Genomic DNA, 27,500 nt, shown 5'->3' with positions numbered 1-27,500 from the left:
AGCAATGAAAGGAACTCTAAGTTTACTGTATAAAACATAAATGTTCAAATGAGAGAGCAAACCAAGAAAAATATCCAGGTGTGAGAGTATGCATTTGATGAAATAAACCATTTAGAACACACTTCTAGATTCTTTATTGTTAAAAATCATTTCTATAGATCTTTTTTTGGATGTGGACCATTTTTAAAGTCTTTATTGAATTTGTTACTATGTTGCCTGTTTTATGTTTTGTTCTTTGGCCACAAGGCAGGTAGGATCTTATCTCCCCAACCAGGAATCGAACCTGCAACCCTGTACTGGAAGGCGAAGTCTTAACCACTGGACCACCACGGAAGTCCCCACTTCTAGATTCTTAACCTGAAACGTTCAGTTCAGTTCAGTTCAGTTGCTCAGTCGTGTCCGACTCTTTGCGACCCCATGAATTGCAGCACACCAGGCCCTGCTGTCCATCACCAACTTCCGGAGTTCACTCAAACTCATGCCCATTGAGTCAGTGATGCCATCCAGCCATCTCATCCTCTGTCGTTCCCTTCTCCTCCTGCCTTCAATCCCTCCCAGCATCAGTCTTTTCCAATGAGTCAACTCTTTGCATGAGGTGGCCAAAGTATTAGAGTTTCAGCTTCAGCATCAGTCCTTCCAAAGAACACCCAGGACTGATCTCCTTTAGAATGGACTGGTTGGATCTCCTTGCAGTCCAAGGGACTCTCAAGAGTCTTCTCCAACACCACACTTCAAAAGCATCAATTCTTCAGCGCTCAGCTTTCTTCACAGTCCAACTCTCACATCCATACATGACCACTGGAAAAACCATAGCCTTGACTAGATGGACCTTTGTTGGCAAAGTGATGTCTCTGCTTTTGAATATGCTATCTAGGTTGGTCATAACTTTCCTTCCAAGGAGTAAGCGTCTTTTAATTTCATGGCTGCAATCACCATCTGCAGTGATTTTGGAGCCCCAAAAAATAAAAGTTTGACACTGTTTCCACTGTTTCCCCATCTAATACAAATGTTCTTTGAGAAAAAATCTAATCAGGATAGGCAAGAAAGCTAGAGAATGGGTAATTTGTGACTCAGGGGTCAGGAAAGGCCCATCAAAGGAAGCAACCTTGAATAAGGCAGAATCTGAGTGCAAAACGGCACTAAATGGGTGGGGGCCCAACTGGGTATAGCCAGGCCCTAAGCCTGCAGAGGGAGGTTGGCACCTCAGGGAGGCAGGAGGAAGTAGGCGTTAACCAAGGCAGACAGGCGAAGGGATCTAATGCTTGGAAATGTGATTCTGGCCACGTGTGGACTGAAGGGACGCCCAGAGGAGAAGCGGGTAAGCAGCTAGCTCAGAGCAGTAACCAGAATCAGAGAGGGCAGTAGCTCAGACCATGGTCAGCAGCAGAATGGGAAGAAGTGACTGGATTAGGGATGCATGCACATATTTACTACTTTTATATTTATAGCTATATGTATATATGATACATATATGTTAATGGATCATGTATTACTTTTTAAATGAAGAAGTGCCCATATATGTGATATAAGCAGATCTCTATTTTTCAATTAAAATGCAGTAAAACTCTGGAATATCTTAATGTCTTGCTGCTGCTGCTAAGTCACTTCAGTCGTGTCCAACTCTGTGCGACCCCATAGATGGCAGCCCACCAGGCTCCTCCGTCCCTGGGATTCTCCAGGCAAGAACACTGGAGTGGGTTGCCATTTCCTTCTCCAATGTCTTAGGATCATATTATCAATGTCAACTACCCTTGCAGTGCGGAAGAATAGGATTTCCAATTCATTTAAAGCTACACAAACTATAATTTATTGTAATGGCTTATTTCAGAAAAAAAGTAAAACAAAAATTTGTTTGCCAGAAGAAAAAAAAACCTACCTTACATTTCTACATTCTGGAATTTCATAATGAACTTTATCTTACATGTTTGCTATAGCTGTGGTCATATTTTACATCCAAATTGTGATATGCATGCATTAAAGTTCAATGCCAAGTTAGCATGTAGCAGAGATCAGAGAATTATGAATCATAACGATTCAGTCATGAGGGAAGAGCTTCCATGAGAAATGGAAGCCAAATTTATATTTTAGGTAAGAAGGAAGGTAAGAAGTGACTGAATCAGGGTTTGCTTTAGCAGAAGCTTGAAGTCTAGACCAATCTTAATTCATTAAAATACTCTGCCTATAAACCTTTAGAACTCAAAATAATGGATTTTAAGTATTAAAAGAAGCCCAGGTATGAAATGACAGATCATTTTCATATTCAGAAAGCTAAACAAACAGAAGTGATAGAAACATTCACATAGTTAATTTTATTATGATTTTCTCTATGTACTTCATTTTGTTATTATTTTCAAGTCCAACTCTTTGTCTTCACAGATTAAAAAGAAAAAAAAAATAGTGAAGAGCATTTACTCTTTAGCTCACCATGTTTTCAGCAATAACTTGACTTGTGTCTTGCTTGGTTAGAAACACAGCAGAAAGCAGCAGCATACATACAATGACTAACCCAGCCGAAGTGTGGACAGGCTACATCACAACATCAGTTTAGGCCCCGTTCCAATCATGATCTATTCTAGCTCAGCCCTTTGATGGGACAAGACAAGGCCTCACCTTTGAAGTCAGAGCTCCTCCCCTTCACAGACAAGCACGAAGCGCAAACTCTCCTGCCAGCAGCTCCAAGGTACACACACCTGTGTGAGCACAGCCTGCACACGACTCTTACCTCTCCCAGGTCAGCTGGGAGCGAGCCTTGGGCGAGTCCTGCCACCTCCCCTGCTGCAGTGGGTCCATCTCCGCTGTCACCTGGGGCTGGTTTGGAGCAGCAGTCTTAGAGGAAGTGGCCTGGCAGCAGACACATGGTTGTATGTGTTTGCATAGCAAACCACTATTCTGATGATTTTATCAGAAGTGAAGTGATTTTATTTGAAGTGAAGTGAAGTGAAAGTCAGTCACTTGTGTCCGACTCTTTGCGACCCCATAGACCATACAGTCCATGGAATTCTACAGGCCAGAATACTCGAGTGGGTAGCCTTTTCCTCCTCCAGGGGATCTTCCCAACCCAGGGATCAAACTCAGGTCTCTTGCATTGCAGGGAGATTCTTTACCAGCTGCATCACAAGGGAAGCCCTAACTGTGAAGAAGTATCTCCAAATTTAAGTTTTGGCCCAAAAACATAGAGCTTAGTTTTAATCTCATTGTTCATTTCAGGAAATCTAGCAGTTACCATTTATTGAGCATCTTCTCAGGGTCAAACTCTGTACCAGATACTTCATAAATGAGACAAATATATAATGTCCTGTTTAGTCCTCACAATAGCCCAACATGCATTTATTTTAAAACTTGGTGAACTCTTTTTTAAAATACATTTCTTTATTGGCTTTGCTGGGTCTTCACAGGTATGTGGGCTTCTCATTGCAGTGGCTTCTCTTGTTGGAAGAAAAGTTATGACAAACCTAGACAGCATATTAAAAAGCAGAGACATCACTTTGCCAACAAAGGTCCATATGGTCAAAGCTACAGTTTTCCAGTAGTCATGTATGGATGTGAGAGTTGGACCATAAAGCAGGCTGAGCACCAAAGAATTGATGCTTTTAAACTGTGGTACTGGAGAAAACTCTAGAGAGTCCTGTGGACTGCAAGGTCAAACTAGTCAATTCTAAAGGAAATTAACCCTGAATATTCACTGGAAGGACTGATGCTGAGGCTGAAGCTCCAATATTTTGGCCACCTGATGCAAAGAGCCAACTCACTGCAACAGACCCTGACGCTGGGAAAGATTGAGGGCAGGAGGAGAAGGGGATGATAGAGGATGAGATGGTTGGATGGCATCACCAACTCAATGGACATGAGTTTGAGCAAACTCCAAGAGAGTTTCAGTGTCCAGGAGCAGATAGACCTCAAATACACTCACCTGGCCACTGAACTGATGTTCCCTGAACTATGTAATCCTCTCAGGAAGTCCTCCATGTGAGGGTAAGGATGCTTGCCCATATGAACTCTTCGATCCCTCTCAGGAAGTCCTCCCAAGTGAGGGTAAGGATGACTGCCCATCTGAGCTCTGTGATCCTTCTCAGGAAGTTCTTCCAGGTGAGTGTGGGGAATGCCCACCCACCCAGGAATGCTTATACCTCCATGAGAAGAGAAGTCCTCAGGGACTGCCACACGGGAAGTACCAGACAAAATGAGGCAGGGCTCCCACAGTCAGGAGGAACCTTCGCATAATCATGGCCTATCTCAAAACCATGCTGTCCATGAAGTGTTCTGTAATCACCCCTCCACCCCCAAGTTCCCTCTTCCATTACAGGGACAGTGATTCAGGTCCCTGTGCAGACCTCACTGTGTAGTCCACTTGGCTCTCTCTCACTGAAGGTGCAACCAAGGTGGCTGTCCCACTGTGACAACACTGAACCAGCCCCTATAACATGGAAATGCAGGATGTACACCACCGCAGGGAACACTGGATGAGAGGTCACTGCCCTGGTGGCCTGGGGGCAGTACACCACTCAGCCAGTCTTCTTGCAGCAGAGACCTGGCCCAGCCAGGCACCAACTCAACAGGTTTTCTGCCTGAAAATGTCCCAAACAGGGTTAATTGCCATGTTCCATCACCAAATTATATATATATATATGTCCTTCAAACATGTAATTTTAAAGTCTGCTTTTGATTGTTCTTCATTACACTTTAAAGAAAGATTCGTCCTGAAGCACTCCGCTGGGTGTTCCCTCGGCAGCCTGTGTTTCCTCTATCAGAGCACTACCACTCTTCAAGGTCTCTGTTGTTGAAATTCCATCTTGCTCTACTAGGCTGTAAGGTAGAAAATGGTCACTGCTGACTGCTTTCACCCCTTGCTTCTAGGTCATGCGTGCGTCTTCAGTCTTGTCTGACTCTTTGCAACCCTATGAACAGGTTTCCCTGTCCATAGGATTCTCCAAGCAAGAATACTGGCGTGGATTGCCATGCCCTCCTCCAGGATATCTTCCTGACCCAGGGACTAAACCCACGTCTCTTGTGTCTTCTGCATTGGCAGGTGGGTTATTACCACTAGGCGCCATCTGGGGAGCCCCAAGGCAGAGCCCTCATTTTCCCCTGGAACCATCACTCCCTACTCTCCACTCTCCTGCTAGAAAATGGCTGATTCCCTCCACCTGCTCAGGCCTGGCCAGTCAGAGCACTGCCTCACTTTGGCCACAGTGACGGGTTCAGGTTCCGGCACACAATTAGGTCCACATTCAGCTCAGCTGCTCAGTCGTGTCCGACTCTTTACGACCCCATGAATCACAGCACGCCAGGCTTCCCTGTCCATCACCAACTCCCGGAGTTCACTCAAACTCATGTGCATTGAGTCGGTGATGCCATCCAGCCATCTCATCCTCTGTCATCCCCTTCTCCTCCTGCCCCCAATCCCTCCCAGCATCAGGGTCTTTTCAAATGAGTCAACTCTTCACATGAGGTGGCCAAAGTATTGGAGCTTCAGCATCACTCCTTCCAATGAACACCCAGGACTGATCTCCTTTAGAATGGATTGATTGGATCTCCTTGCAGTCCAAGGGACTCTCAAGAGTCTTCTCCAACACCACAGTTCAAAAGCATCAATTCTTCAGCGCTCAGCTTTCTTCAGTCCAACTCTCACATCCATACATGACCACTGGAAAAACCATAGCCTTGACTAGACAGACCTTTGCTGGCAAAGTAATGTCTCTGCTTTTCAATATGCTATCTAGATTGGTCAAAACTTTCCTTCCAAGGAGTAAGCGACTTTTAATTTCATGGCTGCAATCACCATCTGCAGTGATTTTGGAGCCCCCAAAAATAAAGTCTGACACTGTTTCCCCATCTATTTCCCATGAAGTGATGGGACCGGATGCCATGATCTTTGTCTGCTGAATGTTGAGCTTTAAGCCAATTTTTTCACTCTCCTCTTTCACTTCATCAACAGGCTTTTTAGTTTCTCTTCACTTTCTGCCATAAGGGTGGTATCATCTGCATATCTGAGGTTATTGATATTTCTCCCGGCAATCTTGATTCCAGCTTGTGCTTAAGGGTGGTGTAAGAGTCAAACTCAACACTTTCATTGGGGAAGAAGAGTCTCTCTTTTCCATCAGAGTGAGAACTAGGTTGCCAAGGACAACCATGTTGAATGAGCCTGCCTGCGAGGCCCATATACACAGAAGCAGAGAGACAGAGTCACCAGGCCCACTCCTCACACCTGATATCCCCTGGATGTTCTCGGTTCCATGAGTTAGCACAGTCCTTTCACTACCTCCTTAAGCCAATAAGAGTAAGTTCCCTGTGCCTGCAACCAAATATATCATAATCAATAAAAGCTATGCTCATCTTGTTCACCCCTATAATCACAGCATTCAGCATGGCAACTAGCACACAGGAGATGCCTAATATTTTTTCAAATGAACTGAATAAAAACTTAGGATCAAAATATTTTACACAGGTATTTACACACACACACATAATGTCTTTTTTTCTTCTCTCTTTTTTTCTGGCCATGTTGCTGTAGTTTGCAGGATCTCAGTTCCCAAACCAGGGATCAGTCCTAGGGCCCAACAGTGAAAGCCCAGAATCCTAACCACTAAGCTACCAGGGAACGCCCTACATGGGTATTTTTATCTTTTAAAATTTCAACAGTAAAACAGTCACCGCAACTCACTTTCACTAGGAAAAAATGTGAAAAGCTGATTTTCCAGACATAATCTATACTGGAAGAGAAGACTTCCATTTATAGTAATAATTATAAGCCCATGGAGTTTAAATGAATTTTATGTTACACAAAAGTCTTGGCATTTCCTTCCAGATTAAGTTAAATCTATGATAACCACTGTTACGTGGCAACATGAATTGCTTTATACTTTTGATCATTACAAAAGGGACATGGGCTACCTCAAGAGAACATCTGGCTCTGGGTCACGTCTTTGAAAATTTAATTGGCTTTTTTTCCACATAAGAGAAATAAGATAGCTGCTCAACAATAGGGCCAAATGTTTTTAATAAATGTCACACCTAGTGAGAATGGATTTTCTTTTTAATAATTAAATTCCCCATTCTTAAGCCATGGAGGAAATCCACTATACAAGTGAAACAGCAGATCATAAGCTGGGGTAGGGGGAGCTAATATTGAATGTGGCTTCAGTATAAATTCATTACTGGATTTTGCATTGCTTTTCAAGGCACTGGGATAGATCTGCAAGGATTAGGCAACAATTCCATCCTTTCTGCACCCAACAATGAATTTTCATGATCTCTGGTCATAGTTATGAAAGGGTACAACCTAGGACCCTAAAACAAAGGCAGATTACTGGTGTATATGACAATAAACCTGAAACGTTAAGGCCTAGAATTGAATGCCCTTCTAAAACCACGCCACGCCAAGAAGAAACACACGATCTTTTATTTTTGAGTGCTAAAGCCAAGTCCCTGTTCCCATGCAGCTTACACTCAAACAGAAATGACAAAATGTCAAATACAAATCAACTTATCAGACCAATACTCTTTTATTTAATTCTTATTTCTCTGGCTCTTTTTAAAAAAGATACTTGTTTATTTATTTGGTTGCATCTAGTCTTTAGTGGGGCATGAGGGATCTTTAGTTGCAGTGCCAAGGCTTGTCTCTAGTTGTGGCCCGTGGGCTCCAGAGATTGCAGGCTCAGAGGTTGTGGAGGTGTGGGCTCAGCTGCCCCTTGGCATGTGTGATCCCAGCTCCCCAGCCAGGGACTGAACCCATGTCCCCTGCACTGGAAGGTGGATTTCGAATCACTAGACCACCAGGGAAGTCCCTGAGCAATACTCTTAAAACTAAGAATATTAAAAAAGAAAATTTTAGAAGGAAGTGAGTAATTAAAAAAAGAATAAAGGACTCAAAAGTGCTTACGGTTTTGGGGACCAAGTAGAACTAAAAGACACTGGAAGAATTTAGAACCTGGAATTGGGGAAGTTCTTAGAGACCACCTGATTTTCAGATAAAGAAAGTTAGAAATCAGAAAGTATTGGCCGCCAGTCACACCTGAGTGACTGTCAGCCGGAGTAGAACCCAGGGCCCCTCCCACTGCACCATCCATCAGGGATCACAGAGGGCTTTCAGACCCCAGGCCTCAGCATCTACTTGCTGCTGCTCCCTGGCCTGGTTCTCCTTCTTCACTGTTAAGGAAAGGAATCACTACAGCATTATTTTCATCGATTTGGTAGTAAAGGGAAGCTGCCCTCTCCAGCCTCTGGACTGCGGAGGGGGCCTCTCATACAAATCTCTACCAAGAAAGGGCTGTGAGGACTGATTTCTACACACACACCCCACACATATACAGGTGATCGTATCTTAAGCCTCTCCTCGGGGGGGATCACAAAGGACGGCTAAGAAATGTCACGGCCGTAACTGCTCTCCGGGTAACCTTGCCCTGTGCTAAGATACACAGAGCTCTAAGACGTCAAGGAGACTTGGCAAGACACCCTATGAAATCAGGAAGAAACCACCTTTAACAAAAGGACCCACTTAACAGATAAGAATCTCAGAAACAGTAGATTGGTCTTGGGAACTAACTCAAAACAGAGGAAGAACACAGAAGAGTTTTTGAAAATAAGTGACAGTCTCAATTCTGTCACTGACTGAAATTCTAACTTATCCCGAATGGTTCTCTCTGTTCTTTAGCTTATCTATTTGTAGAAGGAGTTCAAAACCCAGCTGCCTGTGAAGTCTGAGAGTTCATAATTACCATTTGTCCTGCTGCAAGGAAGCCATGGATGACAGAGTGCACGGCAAGGACAAAGTATGTGCTGACTTCTTCTGTAATACCAGTACACTGTGATGGGTCTTCCTGAACCCAAAGAAAACATGGGTGAATTTCTCTACAACCAAGGTATATAAAAAGGCTTTCTAGCTACTGACTCAAAAATCCAGATGCAATTAAAGACCGATAAATTTGACCAGATAACATTTTTAAAACTTCTGTATGACAAAAAATATAATAAGAAAAGTTAAAAAGACCAATAACAAACTGGGCAAAATATTTGCAATATATATCACAAATAAAAGACTAATATCCCCAGTACACAAAGACCTTTTAAAATTTAAAGACAGCAGAGTGATCAAAAATCCTATAGAAAAATGGACACTGTGACTAGACAACTATAAGACATAAAATGGCCTATAGATATTTTAAAAGATGTCTAACTTCACTTATAATAAAGGATATCAGATCAAAACTACACTGAGTTACCACTTCTCCCCTAGCAGATTAGCACAAGTTTTAATGAAGCTGGGGGAGAAAGGGGTCTTTTCCTATATTGCTGCTGGGAATGCAAAACGGTTCAAACACCACAGGAGGGAGACTGGCAACATCTAACGACTTATGTTTTCACACTTCAAAGCGGTAATCCCACTTCTGAGGACTCATCCTGAAGATACATCTCCAACAATATAAAATATACATGCACAAGTTATTTAATGCAGCTGAGCGCCGAAGAATTGATGCTTTTGAACTGTGGTATTGGAGAAGACTCTTGAGAGTCCCTTGGACTGCAAGGAGATCCAACCAGTCCATTCTGAAGATCAGCCCTGGGATTTCTTTGGAAGGAATGATGCTTAACCTGAAACTCCAGTACTTTGGCCACCTCATGCAAAGAGTTGACTCATTGGAAAAGATTCTGATGCTGGGAGGGATTAGGGGCAGGAGGAAAAGGGGACAACAGAGGATGAGATGTCTGGATGGCATCACTGACTCAATGGACGCGAGTCTGAGTGGACTCCGGGAGTTGGTGATGGACAGGGAGGCCTGGCGTGCTGTAATTCATGGGGTCGCAAAGAGTCAGACACAACTAAGCGACTGAACTGAACTAGTTACAATTACAAACTACAGAAAACTCTCTGAACACGCAAACTTGGACACTGTTCAAATAAACTCTGGTACACAAACACAATGGAGCACCGTTGGGACAGTCTGCATGAGCTGACATGGAGCTGCTTCTAGATGCTGGTAAGCAGAAACACAAAGGTACAAAAGAGCACATATACACACCTAACACTAATACAATATTGCCAATCATATCTCAATAAAACAGAGAAAAAAACAAATATATAATATGCTCTTTTGTCACAGAAAGAAGAGACAATAAGGAAACATTATAAACATATATAGACACACACAAGCTTATCTTTAGGTAAGATAAGAGAAAAACAAAGTAAAAAAGAGTGAAGTCAGATGGAGGGAGTGGACAGGATAAGGGAAGGAGTGCAGTTCTCAGGCTAGACGTTCTTATGTGGTTTCCACGTTTGAATGCATATTAACATTCTACATATTCAAAACATAAAATCAATAAGAACAGAAAGAGGAAACACTCCAAAAATCAAAGTAAAACTGAAACAAACTCAACTGTGCTTCACATAAATTACCCACACTGAAGAAGAGCAGAGGGGAATTAATCCAAGCAATTAAGAATATTTACACCTCAGTATGCACACCAAGTGTGGGAGGTGGGGGCTTTGCAACTATTACCATAAAAAATGGCTCAAGCAAGGAACATTAATGGATGAGAAATGGAGAAAATGCTGATAAGGCTATATGCATGGTTTTAAATATCCTCCCATAAAACACTTGTCAAATGCAAGGGAAAAACACAGTGACCACACAGTAAGAGAAGCTGGACGACACTTTGACCAGGTGAGCAAAATTAACATTAGCAATGAGGAGCAGACAGATACTAGATACCATGAGCCTCCACCAGTACCACTTACAAGTTACTCAGCTACGGACAATTAACCTGAATTTTAAAACCCCAACTGAAGAGAGAGGGGAAAGGATATTCTTCTAAAATGTCAATGACATGAAAAAAAAGAAAAACTCAAGAACTGTTCCGGATTAAAGGGGTCTAAACATACATAACGGGGGCTTCCCTGGTGGCTCAGACAGTAAAGAATCTGCCTGCAATGTGGGTTTGATCCAATCTGTGAGTCTAGATTCTGTACTAGAGGAAAAATTCTGACGAAAGAGGAACAAAAACAATATATTAACACATCGAATCAATGTTAAATCTCCTGAAAGTGGTAACTGTACCACTGTGGTTTTGTGAGAGAATGTCCTTATTCTTAGGATTCATACACTGAAATATATCAGGGTAAAAAATCAAGAAATAGGTTCTCAAACAGTTTGGGAGGGGAAATACACAAACACACACAGCACACAAGCACGCACAAGTTAACAACAGGTCAAACTGAGAAAAGACGGAATTTAACTTTCTTGCAACTTTTATGTATGTTTGAAATTATTTCCAAATAAAAAGGTTTTAAAATGCCTTTTATCCATGGTTCTAAGTCATACATTAATAAGCTCTCTGGGGTAGACATGCAGCCCTGCCACAGTTACTGTCCAAAACAATGCAGCTCAACATGATAGCTGCTAGCCACATGCGGCACCTGAGTGCTTGAGATGTGACTGATACAAATTGAGAAGTGCCAAATGTCAAAGACGTAATATGAAAAAGAAGACAAATTATCCCATTAATAGTTTTTATACTGATTACGTATTGAAATATTTTAGACATACTGAACACATAAAATATATGATTAAAATTAATTTCACTTTTTATTTTTACTTTATACTGTAGCTACTAGAAAATTTCAAATTATGCATGTGTTTCATGTTATATTTCTCTTACAGTGCTGATCTAATATATAATAAATTTTTTAATTTTAAAGAGGTGTTGACCTCCTAAACAAGTATTTGTTACCTGCGAAAAATGTCAATTAACATTACAGATTCTGACTTCCCTAAGGTGATTTTGATCTTGGAAATAAAGTAGATAATTAGATTTTTTTAAGGTTTAATTAAGGGAAAATAAATATTTAAGGCCTTGGAGAGAAGAGCTCTTTGGTCATGTTGCTTAAGTAATTCTCTAATTAGCCACAAATCCCATCTGTAGTAAATTTCCTGAAGAGGGGAAAAAATAAAATCCCCAAATCGTGAAAATATCAAGAGAACGGTGAGACAACAGAAAGGCTTTTACACTTCTGTTTTCTAACTCTGTATGAATAAAATCAATCTCCAAGTCCTAAAAGTTAACTTATAGCATGTTATGAACAGGGGTTTCACTGGTGGCTCAGCAGTAAAGCAACCACCTGCAGTGTAAGAGATGCAGGTTTGATCCCTGGGTCAGGAAAATCCTCTGAAGAAGGAAATGGCAAAAATAAAAAAGAAGGAGGAAATGGCAACCCACTCCAGTATTTTTGCCTGGGAAATCCCATGGACAGAGGAGCCTGGTGGGTTACAATCCATGGAGTCTCAAGAGTGGACATAACTTAGCAACTAAACCACCACAGAATAAACAAAACCTTTAAACATTTACTTCTGATACTAAGAAGTTTACAAAATAAACTTTACTGACAACAATGTTATTTTCAAGGTTATTTATTTTTCTATTTTAACCTTCTGATTAACAAACTCTTCCTTAACTCTAAAGGTACAAGAAGGAAATAAAGAGAAGCACTGAGCTAAGACAGACAAAATTTGCTTTTGCTTGAAACACTGTTTTAGGGATTATACACGAGGAGGAGAAAGGAAGGCTGGACATGAGTTTAGACAGGATTATTTCAGGAAAACTAAAGGTCCCTGGGACAGAGACAGTTTCTTTCCTCTATATTTTATTTGACCAAATCTAACTAGGCCAAGTGAAGAAAACAAATGTCAGTAAGAATTCTACACAAAAGGAACAGTTAGGAAGAGAAACCAAATGTAGGTTGCCAGGAGGCTGATAAAACCCCCCAGCAGTACAGTCTTGAGCAACATGCGTAGGCGGATTTGTTTTGGAAGTCTGCAGTCAAGCATGTGGATAGAGCCAGCTTCCCAGGTGGCTCAGCAGATCTGCCTGCCAATGCAGGAGTTTCAGGAAACGAGAGTTCGATCTCTGGGTCAGGAAGATCCCTTGGAGAAGGAAATGGCAACCCACTCCAGTATTCTTTCCTACAGGAAGAACTCCTGAAGGAAATCCCATGGACAGAGGAGCCTAGTGGGCTACACTCCATGGGAAGCAAAGAGTCAGAAACGACTGAGCACACGTGGATGGAGCCCATTAGAAACATCAAATGGATGCAGAGCACAGGTTCCCAGGCTCGCTCTCCTGACCTGCGCCCTCCCCAGCCACCCCAGGCCACAGCCCAGAGAGATGACTTTGATCAACACTAGACAGAAATCTCCTGCAGAATGTGATACCTGCTGCCAGGGCACACAGATCCATTCCTGTGTTGTCCTGTGGACTCGGACAGCAGCCAACAGGACGGGCGCGCTCTGCTTGAGACAGTCAAGGATGCCTTGCAGATATGGAACCTCACACAGATGAGGTGCCCCAAGTCCCAGAATCCCACACCTGTAATAAAACTGTTGCCACAAGCTCGGCCTCCCCCACCCCTTAGCTGGGGTACCTCCCATCCTGTTCCTAACCCCTCAATCTGCTCCCACCTCATATTCCATTCCCATATTCTACAATCGAGAGGCCAACTCATGCAATCTCAGCAAAGAAGCTATGGCTCCACTGTTCCACCTTCAGAAGGAAACGCAGATGGGTCAGACATCGAGGATGACGATCTAACAGTATTAAACAAGAACAAAACTAGAGCTCTTTTATGTGCCCTGTCTGTGGGTCACCTCTGTGGGCCACCACCACCCTTTCAGGTGATAGGTGGTGTGTTCCCTTGGAGACCAAACAACACAGCAGACAGAAGGCACACACATGTCCCAACCCGTGCAGAAAGGGGCTCAGCTCACACCCAAGTTGCCTGGCTTGAGAATCCATAGGTTCAGCTACTAATAAATCATGAACACAGATTCCCAAGAGCTAAAGAAATATTTCTTTCCCAGACTTCAATAATAATCTCATTCTTGTTCGCTCTCACTTTGACATGATAAAGCTTGCAGCTGCTTCCCTAGGAGGCTGTTACCAAAAAAAATACCGTCTTGTACCCTCATCCCTTTCTCATTCTCTTCAGCAAATATACACTCAAAGGATAGTTTCCCATGTGTCTACATTACTTTCAGGCATGATCACTTATTCCTATTGAGAGAAAAATAATAGACAAACCAAATAGCTAAAGCAAAAAAATGAACAACGCCATTATTTTGACAAATTCTATTTTCTTAACAAAATATAATTAAATTATATTCTGGGTTTTGTCTAGGGAAAATAAATCTGCATCTTATGTCTTTAAGAATCTTTTAAAAATATGTCAAAATAAAAATTATCCTAATCCATTTCTTAGAAATCATCTTCAAACAAGGAGCATGAAAACACACACAGAAGCCCAGACCACAGCACATGAAGACAGAAAGTGCAGGAGGGTGGCAACTGGCTTCACAGAACAGAGTGCCTGTAGAGAGGTCCCAGGAGAAGGAAGCCTGGGGAGGCTCAGGGACGAGGCTCAGACACCGCAAGAGGAGGGGAGCTGGCGGGGAGGACACTGGAGGGCTTGGGTGAGCACCCGCACAGCTGGGTGATGCTCCCCTCCTCAGGGTCAGCAGAGATGTCCCCAGGCACTGCTTGATCACTGTGTTGGAACCTGAAGGCAGAGTGAACCACAGAAACCAGTCTTGAAACCACTGAGCACGGAGAAGACAATAAGGACTGAAAACAAGAGTCACTTTCTGAGAGGCTAAGAGTGTGGAGTCTGAGGGGCTCTGGTGCCATCTCAGCTCCATCACTTAGCACAGGTGCGTCATCGCAGGTGAGCTGCTCGAGGCCCCTGCACCTCGGTTTCCTCATCTGGAAGATGATGGCAACAGCAGGTTGAAATGGTGCTGGCACACAGCACACACTCGATAAATACCAGCTCCTCTTGGTACCTATGTCATGCAGTACTTTCAGGAAAGAGAGAGGATAACTAAAGTACACTGGATATAAATTCTTTAGAATAGTTTAACAATACTTGAGAAACCAAAGATACCCTGTTAAGCACAGCCCTCCACAATGGGTTATCAACAGAGTTTAAGTCAAAAGATCTGTGAGAAGGCTTGCCCAGCATGATGGCAAAGGAGAGAGGAAAGCATGGTTTGGACATCACATGGACGTCGAAGACACTGCGAAGCCTTGCTGACAAATGGGAACAAGGAAGGGCAGGGAGGCGCTGTGCTGGCCGTGTGACCCCCTGGCTGGCCGTAGGGCCACCTCCTGAGATGGAGAAAACGGACGGTGAGATAGGTTTCACAGCTGAGGGGGCGGTGGAGAAAGAGGCTCTCAGAGAGGACTTAGTGTTTGAGAAGCCAAATGACTGATGTCCAATTCTGTATCTCAGACAACAAACTGAAGAACAGAATCTGGAACTTCTCAGAAGGAAATGCAGGTGAAAGACATAAATTTGAGAATCGTCAGCGTACAGGTAGATCTGGCACCTGCCAACCTAGAGAGATGATCTAGAATTCAGGGGCACGCCTGGGGCCCTCCAACACTGAAAGACCAGGTGAAAAAAGGCAGAGCCAGCAAAGAAGGGTAGAAAGCAGAGACCAGAAAGGTAGGAGGAAGAGCAGGAGAGCCTGGAGTCCTGGGAAGCTTCCAAGAGCGGGAACAATAAAGTGGCCTACAGGTTCAGCAACATGGCATCATTGGGAACATGACCACCTCAGTGGAGCGGTGGGGAAAGAAGCCCCAATGAAGCAGGCTGACAAGTTAGAGGAAATTAAAATGAATGAATGGTATTTAAAATAGTGGGAGACGAGGAAATTAAGACCACAAGAACAGACCATTTTCAGTAAGTTTTACCAACCCACACAAGCAGGTAACTGTGATAAAGCCTTACCAGTGCAAGCAGTCTGTTCAGTGTACAGCGAAGAGCCTGGGGTGGGGAGTGGGGCGTGCGGAGGGCAGAGGGTCAGAAAAAGCTTCTCGGCGAAAAAGTAACAAGATCCAAGAACCCAGGAAACACTGTTCTCACAGTGGACGTATTCCTATAAGGAAATGAATCCCATCAAGCATGGACAAATGCCTGTCCACTCTCAAGTGAAGAAAATCTCATTAAATAAAGAATAAGTGACTAACCTGGATGACATCAATAATAACTGTAAAAAATTGTTTTCCTGGAAAAAAAAAACCTTCCCAAGTGTTTCAGTTGTGAAATCAGCTGACAACTACATCTGATGTCTGCAGTCTAGTTATCCCGTGGCCAGAAAGAAGAGTAAAATCCTGGCACAGCCCTTCACTAGAGTCTTCAGGGTGTCCGTGTGTCAGGGCAGGCACAAGGGGACTTTGCGCCTTGTGTGGAAGGGCAGTGAAGATAAGGAAAAGAGCAATGGACAGAGATGACCGGAACGTCATCCTTCCTGAAAAGGAAAAAAGATAAAAGTCTTTGGAGGTTGCCTTTCATGATTCCCTTAGAGAAAAATGCAGCTCCATAATCATTTACTCAAAATGAGTAAATCACTGCAGTACTCAGCTGCAGTGAATAATCCTTGCAGCTTAGGTAGGTTTTGAAATTCAGAGTTTCTGAAATTTTAGATGCTGAAAACAGCAGACATCATCAATATATGACAACCCCAGTAGGGTCCAGGTAACGCCTATAATAAAATATAAACATTTCTGCAGCTGACGTGATAGGGTGGTGACAATAAAAAGCCTCACATCAGTTCAGGTCTTGCCTGAAAAATCTTTTCCTTTTCAGAACCCTGAGACTTCACAACTGTGGATTAAGACTGAGAACTCACACATAACACAAGTTTTAAGAAAATAAAGATATGTTGAAGGAGAGTGGCAGAACTCTGGTATCCAATTCCAGCTGTCCTCCATATAAGCTGTATGAACCAAGGCAAAGCAGTTAACGTCCATAAACCTTAGCTTTCTGACCTGTAAAATGGGAATGATAGTACCTACCCCTAAGTCTGCTGTGGACATCCATGAGAAACTGAGGTCGGAAGGCAGCTGGAACCAAGTCTGGCCCTGGGCAGTGGGTGACTAACCATGGCAATCTGCCCATGACCTCTCCAGTTCTAGCATGGGGAGCCTCACGTGCTGGGAAACCAGGATGGGTCACCCTACTCAGCAGGCGCCCAGTAAATAGGAACTATTCTAACATCAGGAACAGAAAGTAGCACAGGGAACTATATTCAGTATCTTTTTTTTCCCATATATATTCCAAGATATATTCAGTATCTTTTAATAAATCATAATGGAAAATAAAAGAAAAAGTATTATATGTGTGGATAACTGAACCACTGTGTTGTACACCAGAAACTAATACAACATTATAAATCAACTGTACTTCAATTTTTTAAAAAAATAGAAATGAAAAATAAAATTACAAAATGGAAAAATCACATGAAATAGTTTCAATGGTGAAATATGCATGCCACTGGGAATTATTATCACCTCTCTGGTGGGAGAAAGAATTCTAAAGCAGCAGTCCCTGGTGTGTACACCCTGGACGATGCCCTCACACGGAGATGAGCCCTCTCCAGAGGTGCAAAGTCCGACTCGGAGCTACAGCAGATGCTCTCCTGCCGGCCGTGGAGACACGGGTGGCCATGTTGTGGAGAGGGCCACGAGGCAGGAGCCTGGGCAGCTCTCGGGGCTGAGGGCCTCAGTCCTACAACGGCAAGGAACTCATTTCTGTCAACAGAAATGAATGAGTCTGAGGGCTACCCCAGCCTCAGAAAACCTCACCGTCCTTACTGCCATCCTGCTTCCCACCCTTGAGGCCCCACACGGAGGACCCAGCCAGGACTGCAGACCTACAGACTGTGAGATAAGAAGTGGGTGTTGGGAACTACTAAGTCCGTAGTAATGTTATGCAGAATCTAAAATATGTTTTCTAAGAGAGCATCCAGTTTGAAATTACAGGTGTGTGTGTGTGTGTGTGTGTGAAGAACACAAGCATCTGTTTATAAACAGAAATTCCTTGCATAAAATCACCTTTTTAATATGAAAAATTCAAATCCAAATTAAGTTTCTTACACAACTGACACTTTCCATACATTGACTACAGAGGTATCAAATGGCACAATCACTTTGGAAAATCATTCCAGGCAATTCCTACTAAAGCTAAACGCATGCCCATCCTATGGCCCAGAAACTGGTCAAGAGGGCAGAGATCCACAAGAAGGCACAACACAAGTGTTACAGGCACGTCTCACCAAAATGACCAGAAACTGGAAGCATTCCAATGCCCACCAGCAGAATGAACAAACCGTGGTGCCCTCCTCCAGGGGGAGACTGAAGGCCGCACGAGCGCGCACGCCCGGCGCACAACAGGGCCGTTCCTCACAGACACCGCTGAGGGAGAGGAGCCAGACGCAGAGCCAAATGACTCCATGCACAGCAAGGTCACGCACAGGCGCGACTGGTCTGTGACGACAGGAGCCAGAGTCTCAGTCACCACGCAGTGGGGTGCAGGGCCTGTGAAGGGGTCCCGGGAATGCCCTGCACCCCAATTTGGCTTATGGTTACACTTCAGATCGCATATGTAAATAATCACTGAGATGTATGCTTAAAGTTAATGCACTTTTACCACATGCTAGCCACAGGACTGGAAAAGGTCAGTTTTCATTCCAATCCCAAAGAGAGGTAATGCCAAAGAATGCTCAAACTACTGCACAATTGCACTCATCTCACATGCTAGTAAAGTAATACTCAAAATTCTCCAAGCCAGGCTTCAGCAATATGTGAACCGTGAACTTCCAGATGTTCAAGCTGGTTTTAGAAAAGGCAAAGGAACCAGAGATCAAATTGCCAACATCTGCTGTTATTAATGGTTGAGTAATACTCCACTGTATATATATGCCACATCTTTATCCATTCCTCTGTCAGTGGACATTTAGGTGGCTTCCATGTCTTGTAAACAGTGCTGCAGTGAACCCTGGGGTGCATGTATCCTTTCGGATCACATTTTTCTCCAGATATATGCCCATGAGTGGGATTGCAGGGTCATATGGAGAAGGCAATGGCACTCCACTCCAGTACTCTTGCCTGGAAAATCCCATGGACGGAGGAACCTGGTAGCCTGCAGTCCATGGTGTTGCTAAGAGTCGGACACGACTGAACGACTTCACTTTCACTTTTCACTTTCATGCATTGGAAAAGGAAATGGCAACCCACTTCAGTGTTCTTGCCTGGAGAATCCCAGGGACGGGGGAGCCTGGTGGGCTGCCGTCTATGGGGCTGCACAGGGTCAGACATGACTGAAGCGACTTAGCAGCAGTAGCAGCAGCAGCTGGATCATCGAAAAAGCAAGAGAGTTCCAGAAAAACATCTATTCCTACTTTATTGACCATGCTAAAGCCTTTGACTGTGTGGACCACAATAAACTGTGGAAAATTCTGAAAGAGATATGAATACCAGACCACCTGACCTGCTTCTTGAGAAACCTGTATACAGGTCAGGAAGCAATAGTTAGAACTGGACATGGAACAACAGACTGGTTCCAAGGAGTACTGGAAAGGAGTATATCAAGGCTGTATATCATCACCCTGCTTGTTTAACTTATATGCAGAGTACATCGTGAGAAATGCTGGGCTGGAGGAAGCACAAGCTGGAATCAAGACTGCCAGGAGAAATATCAATAACCTCAGATATGCAGATGACACCACCCTTATGGCAGAAAGTGAAGAAGAACTAAAGAGCTTCTGGATCAAAGTGAAAGAGGAGGGTGAAAAAGTTGGCTTAAAGCTCAGTATTCAGAAAACGAAGATCATGGCATCCCGTCCCATCACTTCATGGCAAGCAGATGGGGAAACAGTGGAAACAGTGTCAGACTTTATTTTTTGGGGCTCCAAAATCACTGCAGATGGTGACTGCAGCCATGAAATTAAAAGACGCTTGATCCTTGGAAGGAAAGTTATGACCAACTTAGATAGCATATTGGAAAGCAGAGACATTACTTTACTAACAAAGGTCCGTCTAGTCAAGGCCATGGTTTTTCCAGTGGTCATGCATGGATGTGAGAGCTGGACTATAAAGAAAGCTGAATGCTGAAGAATTGATGCTTTTGAACTGTGGTGTTGGAGAAGACTCTTGAGAGTCCCTTGGACTGCAAGGAGATCCAACCAGTCCATTCTAAAGGAGATCAGTCCCAGGTGTTCATCGGAGGGACTGATGTTGAAGCTGAAACTCCAATACTTTGGCCACCTGATGCAGAGAGCTGACTCATTTGAAAAGATCCTGATGCTGGGAAAGACTGAGGGCAGGAAGAGAAGGGGATGACAGAGGATGAGATGGTTGGATGGCATCACTGACACAATGGATATGGGTTTGGGTAGACTCCAGGAATTGACGATAAGACAGGGAGGCCTGGCCTGCTGCGGTTCATGGGGTCGCAAAGAGTTGGACACGACTGAGCAACTGAACTGAACTGACCCTTCAAAAATATTCTTTCCCTTTAGAACTACCCAAAACCACCTAATGACAATATAAGGTGGATTCCTCATAAGAAACTAGTGGACAGGGCAGCATGCGTATGGTTAACAGGCTATGTAAGTACACTTCTTTCACACTGCTCACTAAATGCTGGTTGAAGGAATTTCAAAGATAATGACCACATTTATGTTATCAGAAGCCCAAGAGAAGTCTATACACAGGTATACATAGCATAATGTCCTCAATATACTATAGCCAGCAGATGTGAAAAATCGTGGCTCTTGTCCCATTAATTACTCCCTTCATTTCCATCCAGTTAGTTTTTTATCTACCTCCAACATGAGAATACACTCTAGGTGTGAGGCCACCACCAAGCACGCAGATGTGAACTGTGCGTGACCGAGACAGCACCATGTCCATGGTCGGCATGGCCCATCTGACCCCGGGGCAGGGACTCTACCTGGATAAAGGTGACCATAAGGCTCAGAGCGTGACACGCAGGTTAGGAGCATCTCATCCAATCTCACACCTGGTCAGAACGCCACCCTGGGGTCCCTGCCGAGGGGCCCCACCAACCACGGCGAAAGAATGAGGGATGCTGGAGAGGTTACACAGGCCACCGGGAATAGGGTCTCCCTGAGAACACGCACAGAAGACAGGGTTCACGTCTGAGAATCTCCCCTGGCAGCAAGTCTGAGGACCTGGGGTCCATGCCGGGCAGGGCTTACAAACACCGCCCATGACCAGACCAAAAGCAAAATAGAAGCCCGCTCACCTCGCTATTGTGGCCCCGCAGGTTGAAGTTGATTCTCTGTGGAGTGTTTCTGTCCCGGCGGCAGTGGCTGGAAGTGAAGGTCACCCCGACGACGCCGCGCCCGTTGCCCGTGGCCAGCCAGCCCTCCTCGTAGTAGCGCCTGCGGCACACGGGCTTCTCCTTCTCACTCTTGGGGACGCGGCCCTTCCAGGACAGGCAGAGGATGTTGGAGTCGCTGCACAGGACAGGCCCATGCTCCACCGCTGCATACATACTTTTTTTGGAAGAACCGTTTTACTTAAAGAGCAAGGCTGAATGCCGAAAAATTTAAACCAATTGCTCTCACTGACTGGTGTTATTTCTGTTGTTGGCTTGCGCTGTTTTGCCCGACCCCCTTTAATTGAAATTGATCTCGTTCTAATTAAAAGGTCAGTATTTTATAAAGCTCCACCAAATGCATAGTGAAAAATTCCTCTATAAAAGATGATGGCAGTCTGCTAAGAAAAGATAATGCTTAAAAAAAAACGTGGGGTCCATTTTTATTTTCAAGTCCTTAGAGGAAGAGCCGGGTGACCCTTTGGAGAAAGAGCATCGTTGACAAGTGGTGATAAAGAAACTGAGTGTTCTTTTCACTTGGTTCTTCTTATTCAGCCTGAGATTCCAGTTTAGTGTAATGTGATTCCAGACACAAAGGGCTGCAAATACACAGATTTCAAGTAACTTAAGGCTTTAAGAATCCCTCGAGCTGGAGTGTCCCCTTCAAAAGTTCAGATACAGAGGCAGAACACACGGGATCATCTTCCTTCTGAAGCCACCCTTGGGCTTGCTTTCTCAGCTAGACCAATTTCTGCTGCTAAAGCTGAAGAAGATTGCATAAAGGGAAAAAAAGGCACACAAACCGTGCAAAACAGACTGGAGTTTGTGCAGACAGCAGTCCAAATTTTAGGAGGAAAAAAAAAACTCTTTCCTCGCTGTTCAGAGCCAGAAACCTCCAACTTCAGAGCCCAACCGGGCTTCCCAGCAGGTGGCTGTGTCCCCAGGGAGGGCTGCGACACAGGCTGATGCAGCCCTGGGGGCCATAGAGACAGGCGAGGAAGCCCCTGCCCCTAGCAGAGCCAGGAGGTTCCAGGGCTCTACAGGAGCATGGGCCTCCAGCAAATCTAAACACGCGTGCTGACAAAGGGCAGCCCAGCGGGGCTACAGGTCTCTGTACTCCCTCCCCTAGTCACTCCTCCTCTTTCTGCTCCTAAGGATGACGTGTTTTTCCATCCTGAAAGGAAAAAACTAATCCCAGAATTAAGTCCATGAATTGGTCCCCCTCTTACATGCAAGTATGCCTGGACTCAACACGGGAGAGAACCCCTTGAAGTGGAAACACAGGCAAGAGTCAGGTTTTCTCACTGTCTCCCTGAAGAGTGACTGTGCTGTCTGAAGGGCACTCTCCTGACCACCTTCAGAGACCGTCTCCAAATGCCCCGGGTACAGTCCAAGGAAAGAAGCTTTACAAGGATGTGCCTTGATAATTATTTTGTGATTAGCAGTTTCAATTGCTACCTTAAGGAACTATCCTACAGATACAGGCAAGGAAAAGGGAAATAATAAATTTAAATTTCTGGACTTTTAAAAAGGCAAAGAAATCAGTTCATTGTTCAAACTTGCCCCATCACAACCTGGCTGGCTTTCCTCCAGTCCTAAGCACACAGTGAGAGGCACCCTTCAGTCCTGAATTTTAACGTCTGTCCAAATCACCAGACCCACTGAAAAATAAAGTGCAAAAAGCACGGCACACTCCCACCTGCAAGGCTTGAAATCACACTTCCCCCTCAGTCACCTTCTCACTTAGTTCCTTCTTTAAACTGGAGAGGTATTTTTGAGGCTTGATCTGTGCAAGCTTTTTTTTCTCTTCTTTTTGCAAACTTTCTTTACCCGTGAAGACCATATGGAAAACTGGCCATTAGTGATGTATTTCTCTCCCCGGGCTCCCAAGCCCAGTGGTGTCAAGTTGCTCCATCTGATTCTTAAATTAATTTTCATCAGTTGTAAAACTCTTCAAGAGAGCACAAGAATGAGCCTCTCTTCTCGTGTAAATGTGTATGTATAGAAAGAAAGTTTTAAATATACATAGACACACACTCTTCAAACGGCACACAAAACGTCTGTTTTCCCAGTTGTTTCATGAACCATCAGATTAATCACAGCTTGAAGGCCCTGGAGTCTGACCAATCTGTAAGACAAAATGGGACACACAGAAAAAGAATTTAAAATACTGAAGAATAAAGGTTTTAACACACTTTTACTAGTAAACATATAAACATAATACAATAACATAATAATCACTGTAACTGAAATCAGAGACCCCTCTGGACACACGTTTACCAAATGGAGCTACACACTGGTAAGATTTCAATAGTAAAAGAGCACTCCACGCCGACTCACAGGCAACATGCACCATAAGGAGCTGGATGCCATGTGCCATTTACTAAGCTTGCCAGTGGCTGCGCAGAGTGAGTGAAACAACACTGCACTGTCCCTTCTGAGACTGGCAGCCCTGAATGTGCGCACTTCCCGGCCAGAGGTCACCATCCTGAGCTAACCGACATCCTCAAAAAGGATGTGGAAGAGGCTCCAGCAAGTTATCTGAAGGGATGTTTTCACTTTCAGTAAAAGCTCTTCCCTGAAGACACAAGGCAGCAAGAGCCTTTAAAACTCTCCATTCATGACTGCCAGCAGGTCACAGAGCAAAGCCCAGCTGTTGGCTTTTACGTTGTCTACTAGCAATAAAGTTTCTATCTCCAGCAAACCCATTCCTTCCTGATGCCTTTGGTCCGGCTCCACATCACATCCACAGAAACACTGGACGACTTGCTCCCTAACTTCCCCCTCCGTCCCACCTTCCAGAGAACCCTCAGAGTGATCTTTCTAAAACTCAGGGCTGCTCAAAGAGGCTGGACTGTCCTCTTACCTCCCCTGCACCAGGCCACCCCAAGAGAGCTAGCTGAAATGGACAGCCCAGCCCTACCCCACCCCCATACCTGACACTGGACCTGGATATCTGCATCTTTAACAAGTTCCCGAGACACGCTGACGCTGCTGGTCTGGAACCAGCTCTCAGAGCCACTGGCCTATGAGATTAAGTGCCAGCAGGACCCTTTGCGATCTGATGGCACGTGTCCTCCTCTGTGACAGCCCCCGCACCCGGCCTGTGTTCAGCCCTCACCTTCTGGCCAATCCCTAGACTGCGTCCCCTCTCCTTCTTGTTGCCATGGCCTGTGCTCCTTTCCCAAGCCAGGCCCACATCTCCTCTAACACCTACTACACAGCACCTTTCCTGGGAAGCTTCCCAGAGACCCCGTGCTAAGCCGCCAACAGCCTTCATCTCGCTTCATCCTGACTCTCTTCCCGGCACTCCCAGGGGCTGGGAACCTACGTTTTTCATCCCTGTCACAGAACTTAGCACAAACAAGTTACTCAATGGAAGTTTCTAAGAGGATGCAGGCCAAGGCAAGGCAGAAGCTACAAATAACTTCCTTGAGATACCCTAATTCAAATGAGTCACAGTACATATACTTCCTTTTTGTCTAAAATCAAAACAATTCAATTCTCTCAGGAAGCACTTGTACCTGAGGGGGAAAAAGTAAAAACAAACGCTATCAAATTCAAATGAATGCTATGTTCTTCCTCCAGAAATTCTAACACCATGATACAATATTCCCTTAGTCCCTACCCCTGGCCTGTAGACGAGGACCAGAGGGGAAAAGCAACAGCACCTTCTCAAGACTCAGCAATTACTAATGTTTAACCCACATTAAACACGACAACGTATACCAACCGTTCCCTCACATCCTCCCCAGACAGGAGGTGGTCTATAACATCAAAATTACTTTCAAAATAATACTAAGACATTATAAATCTTCACTGCATCACAATTTCTTTCAATGGTGCAAAAGCAACAGTGGGGGCAACCGCCAGCCCAATGGCACAGACCAAGGCCCAGCATCAGCTGGTACCAGGGCTCGTCAGACCTTTTAACATGCCGTCCACGTTAAAGGATGTTCTTAATGCAGCAGTAAAAATGATTATTATTCAATCTCACCCCTTGAGGCCATGGTTGTTCAGCACTCTGTTTCAAACAGTGAGCTCTCACACAGCCCTTGTGCAGACTGCAGGGCCATGGGGCAACTGAGGAGAAGCACTTGTGCTAGTCTAAGCTATGGGCTGAGCACACCGCCTTCTTCATGGAACGCCATGTTTACTGGAAAGAATGACTGACAAATCATGGTCATTCAGGCTTGGGTCTTTGGCAGACATTTTTCTTTAACATGAACAAACTGAGCTGTCACTGATGGTATTTGTTGCCAATAATAAAAGTAGAGTTTTCAAGTTAAAATTAAAATTATGGGAAAAACAGCATCTATCATCATGTGCTTGATAGAATCCCAAGATTTAAAGACACTCTGCAAGCAAAAGAAGGTGGTATTGATAAAGGTGAACTTTTGATAGCAGACTTCATATTTCATAGTGTGTCAGTATTTGGAATATTCACATAGCTTAAAGCAACATTTTTCAAATGACCAATGCATATTGATAACAATTATGCTTTACAGAATCATTCAAAGTGCAAAAAAGAGAAATGGATTTTAGTATAAACAAGTACGAAAAAGTCACTAATACATTTATTTATTTATTTATTTATTTTTTGCAATAACATCTCAACTTTTATTGACCTCCTGCCCGCCAGGGGACCCTGCTTCTGCTGCCTCAGTGCCTCAGAACTTTGGTGTCTGAGGTCTCAGACACCACTTTGCCATCCACGAGCCTGAGGGTGGTGGTCTTCTGGATGGTTTGCCTGGAGGTGCTGCTGTCCAGAGCGTCGCCAAGACTGAAATCCTCCCCATCTTCCAGCAGACGGCGGTAGGTATTGATCTCAGCCTCCAGCTTGACCTTGACATTCAGCAGGGCCTCGTACTCCTGGGTCTGGCGTTGCCCCTCTGCCCGGGTCTGGGCCAGCTCTGACTCCAGGTGCAGGAGGACTCCGTTGAGCTGCTCCATCTGCATGGTGTAGTGGGCCTCCATTTCCCTCAGGCTGTTCTCCAAGCTGGCCTTCAGATTTCTCATGGAGTCCAGGTCGATCTCCAGGGACTGGACGGTGCGCAACAGCTCTGTGAGGGTCATCTCAGCAGCTCCTATCTCAGCGGTCTGTGAGGTGACCACTGTGGTGCTCTCCTCCATCTGCTGGGACCAGTACTTGTTCAGCTCCTCTCGGTTCTTCTGAGCCAGCTCGTCATACTGGGCCCAGATGTCTGCCATGATCTGGCTAAGGTCCTGAGGTTTGGGGGCATCCAACTCCACGGTCAGCCCAGAGTTGGCAATTTGGTTTTGTAGACCCTTTACTTCCTCCTCATGGTTCTTCTTCATGAAGAGCAGCTCCTCCTTGAGAGCCTCGATCTCAGTCTCCAGCTGTAGCCGGGTGACACTGGTGTCATCGATGACCTTGCGGAACCCATGTATGTCACTCTCCACAGACTGGCACATGGCCAGTTCCGTCTCATACTTGACTCTGAAGTCATCAGCAGCAAGACGGACATTGTCAATCTACAGAACAATGCAGGCGTTGTCCACAGAATTTGCAAAAATCGGAGCCCTCAGGTCCTCGATGATCTTCAGGCAGTGTCCCCAGTCTCTGACCTGGGGTCCCTTCTTCTCCAGGTGTTCCCGGATTTTGCTCTCCAGTCTCTGGTTATCCGCCTCCAGGCTCCTCACCTTCTCCAGGTAGGAGGCCAGGCAGTCATTCAGGTCTTGCACGGTCTCCTTCTCGCCCTGGATGCCCCCTACACCCACCAGACCCCCGGCCATCCCCCGGCCATCCCGGCGCCCAGGTTCCCGGACCCCCAGCTGCCCCGGACGCTGGTGGTGCAGGACACGGAGATCCAGGAGCCCGAGCCCCTGGCGCCTGCATAGACGCTGGCCGCGCTGCTGGCCGGTCGGACCCAGTGGCCCGACGACTGCACGGAGCCCAGGGACCAGTAGTTGGAGAAGGTGGATTGGGCGCTGAAGCTCATGATGTTTGTTCTCGAGGAAAGAGTGAGGCCAGGACTCTAGGTGCTGGGCCCACTAATACATTTAAAATTCCACATTAATACTAACCTTTAAGAAACTACCACTTGTTGAGTTCTAGTGGAGTAACAAAAATATCCATGATTAGCTGAAAAGACTATTAAAATACTCTTCCCTTTTCCAACCACATATCTGTGTGAGGTCAGATTTTCTTTAGACACTACAACAAAACAGCATATTGCAACAGATTGAATACAGATGCAGATATGGGAATATAACTATCTTTTCAGTATGTTTAGACCATTTCTGCTTTATTGACTATGCCAAAGCCTTTGACTGTGTGGATCACAATAAACTGTGGAAAATTCTGAGA

At 44.7% G+C, this 27,500-nt stretch overlaps 1 protein-coding gene and 1 pseudogene across 1 annotated transcript in view; both read right to left on the bottom strand.

The window, feature by feature from the left end:
- TULP4 (TUB like protein 4) overlaps positions 1 to 21,346 on the bottom strand; it is a 142,276-nt gene extending 120,930 nt beyond the window's left edge. The window contains exon 1 of the mRNA XM_068985081.1: positions 21,095 to 21,346. Coding sequence (XP_068841182.1) covers positions 21,095 to 21,346 — 252 coding nt within the window. The remainder of the gene's footprint in view (positions 1 to 21,094) is intronic.
- Positions 21,347 to 25,831: 4,485 nt separating this feature from the next.
- On the bottom strand, positions 25,832 to 27,132 carry LOC138089913 (keratin, type I cytoskeletal 18 pseudogene; annotated as a pseudogene).
- Between the last annotated feature and the right edge of the window lie 368 nt (positions 27,133 to 27,500).

Source organism: Capricornis sumatraensis, chromosome 13 (genome assembly GCF_032405125.1).
Source record: "Capricornis sumatraensis isolate serow.1 chromosome 13, serow.2, whole genome shotgun sequence".
In the NCBI taxonomy this organism is placed as follows: Eukaryota; Metazoa; Chordata; class Mammalia; order Artiodactyla; family Bovidae; genus Capricornis; species Capricornis sumatraensis.
Note: the sequence above shows the minus strand (reverse complement) of the source record. Positions and strands in the feature narration are given on the sequence as shown.